Below are 15483 nucleotides of genomic sequence, written 5' to 3'. Positions count from 1 at the left end.
TTGAGCAACCCTAATCCGAAAATTTGGAATCCAAAATGCTTCAAAATCTGAAGCTTTTTGAGCATCAAGATGATACTCAGAGGTCATGCTCAAAGGAAATTCTCATTGGAGCATTTTGGATTTAGATTTTTGGATTAGGGATGCTCAAGTGGTCAATATTATATGTAATCCAAATATTCAGAAATCAGAAACACTCTGGTCCCAAGCATTCCAGATAAGGGATACTCAACTTGTATAAGCTGTTTCAGGTTCACCAAGCTAGAGAAAGTGAGATTGATAACTTATGTGTACACATACACATACACACACAGTGGGAGAGTGCTTTCTAAACTGTGAAGTGCCACCCACAAGTGAAGGGTGATAAGGATGACAATTAGCCACCAAGTCCAGGCCAAGAATGAAGTGGCTCCCACCAGGCCAGCGCTCAGCCTCTGGGGAAATTTGCCTTCCACAGGGAAGTCTGGGAATCACAACTACCATGCAAAGAATCTACTGACAAGTGAGAGAAGAGTAGGTATTTAGAGACAAGGACCCATCAGCTAGGTCAGTAGTTCTCACATGTCATCGGAGTGCCACTGCAGGCAGAGCTGACAACACACAAAATGAAAATGTTTGTTCCTGAGTGGGGCCAGGGAAGTCTCCCCTTCCCACAGGACTGCTGCTTCAACCCATGCCTTACAGGTGACTTCCAAGGCTTTGTGAATTTCGTTTAGGACACCCCTCCATGTTGCCAGCTTAACGCTCCATGGCAGTTGGGGGCAGGGGAGTGGATAGAGTCACTGTCTTGCCCCAACCTGAGACACAGGGAGCTCACCACCTGGCCTGATTCTCCCTACACCTGTGCTCACCCCTACAGGGAGAAGGGCAAGGGCATAACATGCCCCCAACCTGGCCACCTGGCCATGTAACCCTGTCACCAGCCTGGGGGTCCTTGGTCAGCAGTGAGGTGGGGCACCAGACGGCAGGGAGAGGGTAGCCAAGGACGGGCCCTGAAGAGGCCCCCGGCACGTGCCCATTGTCCCATCAGTCTTCGCTTACAAAACCCAGATTCAAAGATAAAATTATTAAGAATTGCAAGATAGCAACTGCAGATCATCAAACCCCAAGCTTGGGCCCTTCCTGGCATGGGGCTCCGAGTTCTATAGGCGACACACCCACGTAGCTGCTCCTCACTGCACGCCCTTGACAAAGGCTCGCTAGTCCATAGGAAATGAACAAATAGCTAAATGTAGACTATTTCAATGATTTTCCTTTATTCTGAGCTCATGAGAACCACTTTTTTTTCTGGTTTTAAAATCTTTTTGTTATGAAATAATGTTGAGAGTCAATGTTGAACAGTTGCTTTTTAAAAAAATCCTTATATGATAAAATAATATGTTGACAAGACTTTGTAGGTCTCCAAAAGGTTTGGGTATTTTATGGGCCCAGAGTTTGGGCACTCTGGAACCAGGCCGTCCGGAAGGTGGCCCACCCTGCACGTGGGGCTGGCGCGTCTTCCCCGGTCACCGGCAGCAGAAAGGCTTCCCCCTGCATGCAATCAGTAGTTGTTGCACACTTCAGTACTTTCGAGGCACATCTTTGCTTTTTGAAAGTTTAAAGGGTCTGGTGGAGTCTGTCAGAAGAGGCAACAGAATAGAGGCATCAGAATTTGAAGTTTGAAACTTCGCAGTTTCTTACCATCCTCAAGAGAGCAGGGCCCAAGGACAGTCATTTCTCCAAATCTCCCAACCATCAACAGCTCCTTGGAAATGAAGTAGAAGAGTGATAATATTAATACATTCAAGACAGACCCAGCTTCAGTCTTATGTCCTGCTATAATTATTAATAATAACATCCCCTTTCCTTCTGAAAAGTGTCTAGAACTCAATTGAGTTTATTGAGATAATAAACTATGGCTACCCTAATTAAAGTCCCCTTCAACTCTCCTGGGGCAGCAGGCCCCACAAAGCCTGCTATTTCCCTGGGCAGGAAGCCCATGGTGGCCAAAGTATCATGTCTTTCCTGCTAGAAGTCTGGGTTGGGTGTCAGCCTGGGGCCTGTGGGATCCGCTGAGTTCCGGGGCTTCAGAGACCTGGCGGGTGAATCTGTGTGCCTTCCACCGTCAGATTGTCTCTGGAAGCATTGAGTTGAAGGCCAAGCCAATTTGTGTCCTTTGATGAGGGAAAATTCATCAACACAATAGTCCACTAAACTCTGGGACTAGACAGACATGCAGTGCCTTTTGGAGATTATAGCCCAAATGGTTTTACTCCAGCACATGTGGAATTAAAAATAAAACAAGCAGCTGATTACTATTAAATCCACATGCACAAAACCAACCATTACTGTGTCTTCTCAGCTACAGAACCAGAGAGACTTTCTCTAGAATAGGCTGGTTGTTAGACTGGACTTTGTGGTGGGAGGAGAGAAGGAAAGAAGGGGGAGGAAGAGGAGGAGGAAGAGGAAGAAATAAAGGAGGAAGAGAAGAGAAAAATAACAAGTCAGGTAGGTGCACAGTTTTGAAACATACAAATTCTGTGCCATTTAGCATAGGTTATTTTTCTTCTTATTCCATGTATTTTACATGTGGAGAGAAATCTGTGCTGATACCAGCTTCAGATTCTCAGGTTTAAGAACCCTATCATCAACCCAAAGAAAGTTACATAAGTCACACTTTCGAGGCCTTCAGACAAAGAACAACTTGGAGCAAGCTTGAGAGTTTGCAGGGCATTTTGGTGACATTTCTGGATGCCCTTTGTTTCCCCCTTTCAAGAAAAAGCCCTTTCTTTCTTTGCCTTCTCACATAACAGCTTGGGATTCTTCCCCCTCCCCGCCCCAGAAATGCATTTGAACTTGCTGGGTTTATTAAGAGTCAGGGCATGAAGCATTTTTCCATGGTAGAGAAGTTCTGGCATTCCAAAGCAGAACTAATGTGGGATTTGGGAAGCCTGCCCTATTTGTGCAGTTAATTAGGGCTCACCAAAGGCGGCTGATCCATTGGTGTCACAGGACACCGATGTCGAGGCTGGGGAAGGCTGAGCCTGTGTGAGCACCATGAGACGGTGGCAAACGTGGATTCCACACCTGTTCTCATGGACTGAAGTCGGGATTCAAAGGAATCAACGTTGTGCGCCCTCTGGCAACGTTCCCTGGGATCCCCAGCTCTATTTAATCAGTTGATTACGTTGCCAGCATTGGAGTCAACTCTCCAAACTCTGGTTCCCCTTGGGTCCATGAAATATGGTCTTGTTTCTAATAAGAACTTTGAAGTTGACAAAAATTGCAGTGGGCAGACTACAGGCTTTAGAGTCAGACAGGTGTGTGCTATAAGTCTGACTCCATCACTGTTAGAAGATGTCAGATCTTGGAGAAGTTATTCAGTTATTTCTGAGCTTTAGTTTTCTTCCTCATAAAGGGCATACTAACACCTATTCCATGGCTTTATTTTAATAACAGCAGCTAACATTTGCTGAGGAATTACTATGTACAGGGTACTGTTCTAAGAGCATAAACTATTAACTCTTCATTCCCCTGCAGACCCTATGAAGTAGATTCTATTCATATATTAGACATTGGCAAACTCCTTCCCACAGGCCAAGTCTTGCCCACTGCCTGTCTCTGCAGGTAAGGTTTTGTTGGGACACAGGCACGTCCATTCGCTCACATACACCCTGTGGCTGCTTTCGTGGTAGCACCGCAGAGTTGAATCGTTGTGACAGAGACCAAATAGCCCACAAAACCTGAAACGTTTACTGCTGTCCCTTTATAGAAAAAGTTTGCTAACCCTTGCCTTAATTTAAACCAATTTAAAGATGAAAAGAATAAGCCAAAGATATTTTAAGTAATTTACCTGAAGCCGCACAACTGATAGATAACTGGTAGGACTGGGATTTGAACCTAATGGCCTGATTCCAAAACTTGTGTTCTTCGCCAGTATCCCATATGTAATATATAAAACAGTCCTAGCTCAGTGCCTGGCTCTTAAGAAACATTTCATACGTCTGTTTCTGTAGCAATCCTCTCCATCCCCACGTGGGATTCCTTTTCCGCCTGCCCCCCGCTCAGGTTCCTGTCACCTCCACCTGCCTTTTCCTTATCTTCTGTCACGTGATATTAATAGTTTCAATTCAGCAGACTTCTGGACAGTTTTATACCCACAATCTCAATCTGTCCAACAACTCTCTGATGTCATTATCATTATCTTCATTTAAAAGATGAAGAAACCACCCCTGACCTCTGAGCTCCCAGGAATATTTTTTTTTTTTTTATGAGAGAGTCTTGCTCTTTCACCCCAGCTAGAGTGTCATGGTGTCAGCCTAGCTCACAGCAACCTCAAACTCCCAGGCTCGAGTGATACTTCTGCCTCAGCCTCCCAAATAGCTGGGACTATAGGTGTGCACCACCATGCTCAGCTAATTTTTTTCTATTTTTAGTAGCAGTAGGGTCTTGCTCTTGCTCAGGGTTCAGGCTGGTCTCAAACTCCTGACCTCAATCAATCCTCCCTCCTCGGCCTCCCAGAGTGCTAGGATACAGGTGTAAGCCACCGTGCCCAGCCTTGAGCTCCCAGGAATCTTTACACTCCATTTGGGGATGCTCAGAGGAAACATTGCTAGGAGCATTTTGAATATTTGTTTTATGCGGCAAAATAGCATTAAAGAAAAAAATCTCACGAGCTGCTTGAGAAAGATTACAATCTAATCGAGGAAAAAAAAACCCAAAATACTGGGACAACAGCAGGCAATTTAGAGTTATGTTATTTAGTACAGATTGTAAGTGGGTGTGAATTCAGAGAACTGGGAACAGGACAGTGGACAGAGTAGGGGAGGGCCATCGAAAGTTTCCTTGTTAGATATGAGCTGGGCCTTGGCTAAGCGACAGAATTTAGAAAGGAGAGGCTCAGATTTGGGCATAATGGGAGTGGGAAAAGGAACCACAGAGAGAAGACACAGAAATGGAAGTGGGAGTTCTCAGAAGGACAGGCCCAGAAAATCCCTGGGAATTATGGAAAATCAGAATGGGTGGATAGTGTGGGGACAGATTGTGCAGGAATCTGAAGGCCAGAGAGAGATGTCTGAGTTTTAGAATAACAATAGTGATAATCATAATGACATTTATCTATAGGATTGCTCCCTCACACACTTTACATGCGTCCTCTCCTTTAACTCTCCCAGGCTTTCTGTGATATAGGTATTATCCCATTTTACAGATGGGAAAATTGAGGCTTGAACTGTAGCCATCAAATGCCAATGGAAAATTAGGAATATTACACAATGCTTAGTTCAACAGTGCAAGGCTTTTGTGTCGTTATTTTTCTTCCGTGGGTACTATGTGCTTGTGGTTGAGATTTTTATATCATAGGTCTGCATATAAAATTGTTGCTGCTTGTTCTAATACTATTATCTGTTATTAGTTGCCCATGGACTCAGATGGAGAGTACGATGACTTAGAAACATTACACTTCCTGGGCCAGTCTCATATCTCCCACCATAGGCAATGGGGAGCTATGGCATGCTTTAGAGCAAGGGATGCCAGAATGAAAGGAACTATTCTGCCAACAAAGTCAGGCTGGATGGGAGCTGGGAAGGACAGGAAGGGGGAAGTAGTGTGAACCCAGAAGTGTGATATGCGGCTATGAGGCAATCTTGAGATGAACCTCTGGAGCTTGGGTTTTGGATGGCTGAAGATCACGTGCCAAGAAGAAAAGGGACACACATATGGAGTCAGAGGGCCGCGCCCAGCACTGCTTCAGTCTTACTACTTGGACGGCCATAGCTGAGGGACATAGGACTTGGACTATGGAGATCTAGGTTCAAGTCCTGGCCCCACTGTTGCAGGTGCTTGCGAAGAAGGAGGGCAAAGGGAAGAGTCACATGCTGATTGACTCACGCAGCTTCTCGTGGTATCTTCCCATCAGCTCTGGCAGGTGGTAATAAAAAGAAAAATAGGTAACACTTGAGTAATTGTGTGTGCCAGCACTTTCTAAGTTCTCTTCTAATCACTTTCCATGTACTAACTCATTTAGTCTTCCTAGAAACCCTATAAGATAGGGGGTATTATTATCTCCTTTTTATAGACTGAGGCACAGAGCACTTAAGTAACATAGCTGAGGTCACACGGCTGTTATATACAGAAACTAAGCTCTGAACCCAGGCAGTTTGGCCCCTGAGTCCATGCTCTTAATCACTGCCACACTGCCCCTTAGAGGAAAGCAGGGTGGGCATTATGAGCCCAGTTTTACAGATGATAGATGATGAGACTGAGGGTCTAAGAGGATCCTTAAGGGACTTGGCTAAAAAAATCAGATGGCTAAGTAAATTGCTAGGCTGGCATTTGAACTGGGTCTTCCAGACTCTGATCCAGGCACTCTTTCTATCAGAGCACACTGCCTTCTTTGGCATGAAAGCATTTTACAACTGTAAACCCACTTATAACTGTTTATTAACACATTGTTATCACTGATACAAAGCTTCCCTGATTCTGTAGGGTAACGAAGGGGTACCTTGGCCAGGCTCCTGGGTGGTAATGGTAAAGGGCTTGCCCTCTAGACTGTGACGTCCTCCAGGTGGGTTCCGCTTAACCAGTTCCCAGCCCCTGTTCCTTGCATTACAGGGCCTGGTGCTTGGTGGAGGGTGGCTCACAGTAAATGTTTGTTGAACACAACTTGCTCCAGATAGAAGCACGTGAGGCTATTCACTCCCACCAGCAGCATAGCCAGCATGCCCATGTGTTAGTACTTGCCCTCTGCCGATTCCTGGCATGGTGACATGATGATGGCTCTTTGTAAGCTTGTCACCTGCCTCTTTTCTAAGGTGAGTTTACCCAGAGGAGCATTCTGGGGTTAAAGTTATCCCATCCCACTCCTTCACCTACACGTTGGCACTGCTATCTCTATACCATGGGGTCAGGGACCTCCCACTGTGAAGGCTCTTTGCCACAAGGTGGTATTGCTCACAGCCTGTCTCAGCCTTTCACTGCCTCCCCCCAGACTCTCAGCCCCTGGCCTCCTGGCCACCCCCAGTGTCCTAGGCTCTAGCTCCCTGTCCCTGTAAAACTGGCACCCAGTACCACTCCATGGGCTCCCCTCTCTGAACAGTTTACCTTTGCCCCTGGGGCACTTTTCCTCTTTTGTCCAAGGTGACACCCAGGCTCCACCCTCTGCCAGCCTGTGTGAGAGCCATCCCCATCAGACTTGTACCAACTCTTCAGAACAGGACTGGACAGCATGTTCAGCCACCCTCCCGAGGGCCTGTCTCTGGCAGCTTTACCAGTCCCACCTGTTCCTGGCGTAGTAGCTGCCAATCCAACCGGATGAGGTTACTCTGGGAAGAATCAAGAAGACCTCTTCACCCTGACTGAGCCTTTCTTAACAAAAGAAATCAAAATAATCTTTTTTTTTCTTCCATGTACTTTATAGTAATGCACAGGATTCTACAGCATGGCCTCTGGAATCAGAAGGGTATGGATTGCAAATCCAGTTCTGCCACTTGCTAGCTGTGTCATCCGAGGAAAATTGCTTAACCTTTCTCAACCTTGATTCCTTATTTGTAAAGCGGAGCTAAAAGAAAGCCTGCCTTATTAGGAAGTTGTGAGAATTCAGGGCAACGATACCTGTGAGCATACGTCACGGCACCTGACAGCAGTAAACGCTCAATAAATGATAGTTACTATCAGCATTCTATTAAGTATCATTATATAAAGTATCGTTTAAGACTTCCTGGAGATACTTCATTCAGGCAGTTGTTTATTCAACAAACATTTATTGAGAGCCTACAATTTGCCAAATCCATGCTGGGTGTAAATACGGGTTGTATAATTATGTCTATAAGAAGAAACAGTGCATGTTAATCATTTGTTACGGGCCAGACACTGTTCTGGACGTTGTAGGGGTATTATTTTGTTTAATATTGATCAGTTCCTTATAGGCACACAGAAATTATAATTATCATTTTACAAATGCAAAAACTGAGGTTTACAAAGGTTAACTTCTGAAAGACATGGCCAGGTATTGAGTGTGGCATCCGCCACCCTTAAATAAACCAAGATGTTTGAGTTCAAATCCCCGCATTTTATCATCCTGCTCATGCACTAGGATGCCTTTATATATCTCCCTGTTTAAAGGCAAGGTCACAACAAAGTGGTTTTGGTTTCATCCTTATTGGTGCAAACCTCAGTAAGAGGTGAGTGTTATGCTAGCATGAGGGTGAGGAGCCTGGTGGGCTGTCCCCTGCTGAGCGGGGATTTTATCAGCATTCAGGATACCTTGTCTCATTACTGGAAATAGAGACAGAGAAAGCAACAGGTAAGCAGCTCATATCAGACTCACCCAAGGCATGCTTTGCAAGTTATTTTGTCTTGTTTTCTAAACAGGTCCCAGTCATGAGTCTGCTTTTTGGATTCGTGCCGTATGCCTCTAGCCATTGAAAGCCAAGTATGTCAAGGAAAATAAAAGGTCCTTCAGTTAGTTGAGGTTTTAGTCTGTTTCTACTTTGGTGGTTTCAAACTAATTACAGACTGTGGGTTGTGCCTACATGTGCAGAATGAAATGGGAGTTTGGACCAATTACTTTAATAACGAAGAGAGGAAAATCCACTTTTCTTTCCATTATCTAAAGATTTCAGGCATATGTTAAGTTTTTTTTAAATATATTGAATTATGTGAAAAATTGGCCTCAAGCCTTCATTTCACTTTGTCTAGAAACAGACTTAAATTTTGTTTCGGAAAGAAGACGACATGCCTTAGACTTCTTCCGGGGGACTAGAGGGTCTTTTTGCAACAATTGCGAGCTAAGAGATTTTGTTACTGTTATGATAGAATATTTGTGCACGCTTGGGAGAGGAAAATGTATTACGAAGGATGATTCCTCATTTAAATAAAAGGCTAGAGTACCTAGAATAAACTCCAAGAGGAAGAGTTTCCATTCATCTTATTTATTCATTCATTGATTTAGTCCTTACTGTGGCCTGCAAAGCCTGTCTGGCCTAGTGCCCACTCCCCTTCTGACTGTATCTCCTGCTCCTCTGCCCCTTCCCTGAGCTGCCCCGGGTCTGGCTTCCTTGTTCTCTTTCCACACACTAAACACACTCCCATCTCAGGGCTTTCACATTTGCAGTTTCCTCTATATGAAGTCCTTTTCCCCCAGATATTTGCATGGTCCATTCCCTCATTCCCTTAGATCTCTGCTCACATAGCATTTTATCAGAGCGATGTCATTTCCGGCCACCCAGTTCAAACTGTCTGCTCCACTCCTACCATTCTCCATCCCCCTTTGCCCTGCTTGATTTTTTTTCTCCCTAGTACTTACCATCACCTGACATACATGTGCATAGGTGTATGTGTACATGAACATAGATGTTATTTTAATAAGCTTTATTTTTTAGAAGAATTTTATATTTACAGAAAAATTAGGATGATAATAGAGTTCCCATAAATCCCACACCCAGTTTCCTTTAACATCTTACATTAGTGTGAGGCATTTGTTATAATTAATGAACCAGTATTGATACATGTATTATTAATTAAAGTACATACTTTATTCAGATTTTCTTAGTTTTTTATCTAGTGTCCTTTTTCTGTTCCAAGATCCTATCCAGTACATTTAATCATGTCTCCTTAAGTTTCTCCAGCTTTTGATGACTTGACAGTTTTGAGGGTTCAGTACCAGATACTTTGTAGATTGTTCTTCCATTGGGATTTGGCTGATGATCGGGGTTTTGTTTTGGGGGGAGAAACGCCACAAAGTCCCATTCTCATTACATCACTTCAGTGGTACTTAATATCAACAGAGCTATCACTGTTGATGTTGACCTTGATCACCTGACTGAGGTAGTGTTTGTCAGGTTTCTCTACTGTAAAATTACCCTCCCCACACCTCTGCTAGTCACAGTGTACTCTCTGGCAAAAAGTGACCATGCACAGCCCAAACTTAAGGAGGAGTAAGTTGTGCTACACCTCCTCAAGGGAGGAATATCTACATAAATTTGGAATTCCTCTGCATGGGACATTTGTCTCTTCTCATTCATTTATTTATTTATTCATTCATTAGCTGATAGATATTTATATTTTAGGTTATAATCCAATCTTACTTAATTTTGTTGCCCATTTGTTCTAGTTTTAGCCATCAGAAGCTCCTCAGTTGAATCCTATGTCCCTTTGACATAATCCCATAACTGTGTATTTTGTGGGTGTTTTTTTTTTTAATTACATTCTTACTTTCTGGCACTACAAGATGCTCCAGGCTCATCTTGTACATTTCCTGCCCTAGTCCTAGAATCACCCATTTCTCCAAGCAGCCTGGCTCTCGATCTTGGAGAATGGTATTGGAAACCAAGACCTGAGCACTAAGTGTGCTCCTTGCTCCTCAGCTATGGTTGCTTCTTAGCCCTCTCAGCTGAAAGAGTGAGGAAGCGTAAGTGTGTATTCCAACCTGTGTATATGCCCTTATCTACAAATGTTTCCCTATGTAATCATGTCTATCTGTGTTAAGCTAAACATAAATTTATACTGGTTTCCAACTCTAATCCATTACCACATGGACTGTTCTAGCTCTCTCCGCTTGCTTATCTGTAAACTCCCACTCAAACAATGAGAAACCTGGCTCCTACCATCTGCCATGCATCTACTTAATTGTTCAGTTCCAGTATAGAAATATCAGAATTGTTAACGCATACCCTAGCAGGATACAACTTTGTCAACTAGAGCTGTGGTCCCCAACCCTCGGGCTGCGAACCAGTACCGGTCCCAGGCCTGTTAGGGACCAGGCCACAGAACTCTGCCAGCCCCTCCCTGCCCACCCCCATCCGTGGAAAACAATTGTCTTCCATCAAAGTTAGGAAGTGGGGGTACACAGAGCAGGAGGTGAGTGGTGGGCAGCAAGCGATGACATCACTGCCTGAGCTCCACACACCCACCCCCCCAACCGTGGAAAAATTATCTTCCATGAAACTGGTCCCTGGTGCCAAAAAGGTTGGGGACTGCTGATAGAGGACAGTACTTATATACAGTTTTGTAGGGGGTTTTGCCTTTAGTTTTGCAGACTCTCCTCATTTCCAAAGTGACTTAGGTTGGTACTTTATCCCCTCACACCCCGCCCCCATGAGAAGGTTTCAGACATTGGTAATAAATATAGTTAGATTTTTTTGTCACATAATGTGTTCCATCAAGGGATTTTCCCACCTGCTGAATTTTTTTTTTAACACACACATTAAGGTTCACTTTTGTACCATGATATACAGTGGTTTGATGAGTGCATGGTGAGTGTCAGGTATACACTATTACAGTATATTACAAAGTAGTTTCACCACCCTAGAAATTAAGTCTCCTGTGCTTCCCCGGTTGAATTTTCCCTCCCCTCCCCCAAGCCTTTGGCAGTCACTGATCTTTTCATTGCCTTTTCAGTTCTGCCTTTTCTAGAATGTCACATAATTGAAATTATGCAGTATGTAACCTTTCAGACTGGCTTCTTTCACTTAGCAATCAACATTTAAGATTAGTCCATGTCTTCTCATGGCTTCAGAGCTCATTTCTTCTAATTGTTGAATAATGTTCCGCTGTGCAGATGTACCAGTTTATTTATCCATTCACCTATTAAAGATAGCCTTAATTGCCTCTACTTTTGGTAATTGTGAATAAAAATACTATGAAAATTCACATGACAGTTTTTGTGTGGTTGTAAGTTTTCACATCATTTGGGTAAACAGCTAAGAGCACAATTGCTGGGTCGTTTGGCAAGACTGAGTTTAGCTGTGTGCTAAACTGCCAAACTGTCTTCCGACGTGGCTGTATTGTTTTGCATTGCCATCGGCAAAGACTAAGAGTTCCTATTTCTCCACATTCGTTTTAGCATTTGGCATTGTCCATTTTTTGGATGTTAGCTATTCTAATAGGTGTGTAGTTGAATATCACTGTTGTATGTAAATAAATGAGCTACCAATCTTTAATTCACATTTTTCTAATGGTAAATGATGTTGAGTGTCTTTATATATGCTTATTTGCCATCTGTATCTCTTTCATGAAAGATATGCTCATATCTTTTGTTCATTTTTCCTTATTGTTGAGTTTAAAGAGTTCTCTGTATATTTTGAATACAAATTCCTTATCAGATATGTGTTTTCTCCAAATCTGTGGCTTAGTTTTTCATTCTCTTAAAACTGTCACAGAGCAGTTTTTAAATTTTAGTGATCCAGTTTATCAATTTTTTTTCAGGGGTTATGCTTTCGGTGTTGTATCTAAAAACTCCTCACCAAACCCATGGTCACCTACATTTTCTCCTGTTATCTTTTAGATGTTTTATAGTTTTGTGTTTTACATTTATATCTGTGGTTCATTTTTGAGTTAATTATCATGAAAAGTATAGTGTTGTTGTCTAGATTCATTTTTTTGCATGTGAATGTTGAATTGTTCAAACATAATTTGTTGAAAAGATTACCCAATATCCATTGAATGGCCTTTCTTCCTTTGTCAAAGATCAGTTGACTATTTGTGTGGGTTTATTTCTGGGTTGTCTCTTTTGTTCCACTGATTTATTTGTTTACTCTTTCACCAATAACACACGGTCTTGATAATTGTAGCTTTATAGTAAATCATGAAGTTGGGTAGTGTCAGTCCTCTGACTTTGTTCTTTTCCTTTAGTATTATGTTGACTAATCTAGGTCTTTTACCTTTCCATATAAATTTTTAGAGTCATTTTATCAATATTTACAAGATATTTTGTTAAGAGTTCAATTAATATTGTGTTGAATCTACCAATCAATGTGGGAGAATTTGTCATCATAACAATATTGAGTTTTCTAATTCATGAACATAGACTATCTCTCCGTTTATTTAAATCTTCTTTCATTTCTTTCATCAGAGTTTTATAGTTTTCCACATTATATGGATCCTGTATATTTTTGTTAGATTTATACCTAAGTATTTTGGGTTTTGCAGCATGTTATTGTAAATGGTATTCTTTATTTCAAATTCCAATTTTTCATTAATGGTAATTGCTAGAAAGCAATTGCCTTTTGTATGTTAAGCTTGTATACTGCAACCTTACTTTCTTGCTTATTAGTTCCAGGATTTTTGTTTGTTTGTTTATTTATTTTTTGTGATTTTTTACATAGACAGTCTTGTCATCTGAGAACAAACACAGACAGTTTTATTTCTTCCTTTCCAATATGTATGTATTTTATTTCCTTTCCTTGTCTTATTGCACCTGCTAGCACTTCCAGTATAATCTTGAATAGGAGTGGTGAGATAGGACGTTCTTGTCTTGTTCCTGATCTTAGGGGGAAAGTATCTAGTTTTTCATCATTAATATGATATTAGCTGTAGAGTTTTTATAGATGACTTTTATCAACTTGAGGAAAATCCCCAGTATTCCTAGTGTGCTGAAAATTTTAATGATGAATGGGTGTTAGTTTTGTTTCAAATGCTCTTTCTGGATATATTAATATGATCATATAAGTTATATTATTTAACCTGTTGATTTAGTAGAGTACATTGATTTTTGAGTGTTCAACCAGCCTTGCATACCTGAAATAATCCTACTCAGTTATAGTATATAATTATTTTCACACATTGTTGGATTTATTTGATAATAGTATATTGAGTATTTTTTTGTAATATATTCATGAGAGATATTGGTTTTTGCTTTTCCATTCTTGAAATATCTTTGTCTGGTTTTGGTAGTAGAGTATTGCTGGCCCCACAGAATGAGTTAGGAAGTTTTTCTTCTGCTTCTATTTTTCTGGAGGACATAGCGAAAAATTGGAATAATTTCTTCCTTAAATATTTGATAGAATTCACTGCTAAAACCATGTGGGCCTAGTACTTTGATTTTCTGCAGTTTGATTATGATATGCCTAGGTTTAGATTTTTTGGTATTTATTCTGCTTGGTGTACTCTGAACTTCTGGATCTGTTGTTTGGTATTTGTCATTTATTTTAGAAAATTCTTGGCCATTATAACTTCAAACATTTCTTCTGTTCCATTCTTTCTTTGTTCTTCTCATATTCCAATGGTGCATATGTTACACCTTTTGAAATTGGTCTCAGATGTAAATTGGTCTGTGTTTTTTCCCCCATTCATTTTTCTTTTTGCACTTCATTTTGCGAAGTTTCTAATGATCTATCTTCACATTCACTAATTCTTTCTTTGGCTTTGTCTGTCTACTATAAAGTCCATCAGAAGCATTCTCCATTTTTGTTAGTGTGTTTGTAAAATTTTTTTTTAGGATTTCCTTTTGATTCTTACAGTTTCCATCTCTTTGTTTACAATACCCACCTGTTTTTGCATGTGGTTTACTCTTTCCATTAAAACACTTATTAATCATAGTTGTTTTAAATCCTATGATAATTCCAAATTTGTGTTATATCTGAGTCTGGTTCTAAGTCTTGCTTTCTCTCCTTGGACTGTATTTTTTCTTGCCTTTTAGCATATCTTTTAATTTTTTTGTTGAAATATGGACATAATATATCAGGTAACAGGAACTAAGATCAGAAGGTTTTTATGTGAAATTTTCTGTTAGAAATTGGATTATGTTTAATGTTTGCTGTAGTTGTAGGTGGCAGAGGTTTCATCTTCTTCCATTGTCCTTGTTTTCATGTCCCCTATAGTTTTGGGGCTTTCCTAAGATCTCCTCCCCAGATAGAATCTATATCTTGCAGCCCTTTGAGCTGTAATACACCATTATTATACTGGGGTCCTGTTGGTGTGGTTTTAAAGTGTGGGGAAGGGAAAAAAGTCTACAATCTTTTCATTAAATCTCAGTCTTTGAGTAGGCCTGTGTCCCTGAACTGTGACCTTCCCAAATGTTCTTAGCTTCCCCCACCACCACCATTAGGTGAGACAGGAAGGCTAGCGGGGACTAGAGTTGGAAAGATGTCCTTCCCCTGGGAGGGCTGAGGTTTTGCTAACATATTTTCCTCTTAAGCACAGGCCTTTGTTACGGAGAACTCTCTGGCATATTTCATAGCATTTACTCTTTCCCTCCCTCTGCCAGAGCCGAGAGGGGATCATTCTTGACTCTTAACAGTGAGAACCCAGTAGGGTTCCTGGAGGTAAAACCCATGAAAGTGTGAGCCCCCCTCCACCTACACTGCATCCCCCAGAAGTTTCTTCCTCTCGTATTAGTCCACACTCAGCCCCCAGCACTTGAAATCACCACTGACGTGTCCCTACCGGTTTATGGCTCCAGTGGCTTCTGCTCCAAGAAGAGGTCTCCGGTATGACTACCTGGATTCTCTTGTCTCCAGATTTCAGGGTGATGGTTTGTCCTATAACCTCAGTTCTGTGATTGATCCGAGAAAAATCAGTGATTTGTAGTTTTTGAGCTTTTTTCTTATTGTGAGGATGGGAGTAATGACATCCAGATTCTTTATATGTTGGAGCTATAACCGCAAGTCTTTCTGTACATTTCTTTAATGTCCTTCCTGACTTCCCTACTAGAATGTAAACTTATGAAAGCAGGGGTTGTGTCTGTTTTATTCATAGCTATAGCTTCAGAAGCTAGAATAGTATCTGACT

At 41.6% G+C, this 15483-nt stretch overlaps 1 protein-coding gene across 11 annotated transcripts in view; it reads left to right on the top strand.

Moving 5' to 3' along the window:
- FGGY (FGGY carbohydrate kinase domain containing) overlaps nucleotides 1-15483 on the top strand; it is a 384478-nt gene that overhangs the window by 341625 nt on the left and 27370 nt on the right. Inside the window, exon 16 of one of the 11 annotated variants that reach the window (XM_045547905.1) lies at nucleotides 6589-7035. The exons of the other annotated variants lie outside the window; for them this stretch is intronic. Coding sequence (XP_045403861.1) covers nucleotides 6589-6633 — 45 coding nt within the window. The 3' untranslated portion in view covers nucleotides 6634-7035. Of the gene's footprint in view, nucleotides 1-6588; nucleotides 7036-15483 lie in introns of those variants that run through there. 11 annotated transcript variants of the gene reach the window in all.

Source organism: Lemur catta, chromosome 3 (assembly GCF_020740605.2).
Source record: "Lemur catta isolate mLemCat1 chromosome 3, mLemCat1.pri, whole genome shotgun sequence".
Classification (NCBI taxonomy): Eukaryota; Metazoa; Chordata; class Mammalia; order Primates; family Lemuridae; genus Lemur; species Lemur catta.
The sequence above is the reverse complement of the archived record's forward strand: the minus strand, read 5'-3'. Positions and strand labels throughout refer to the sequence as shown.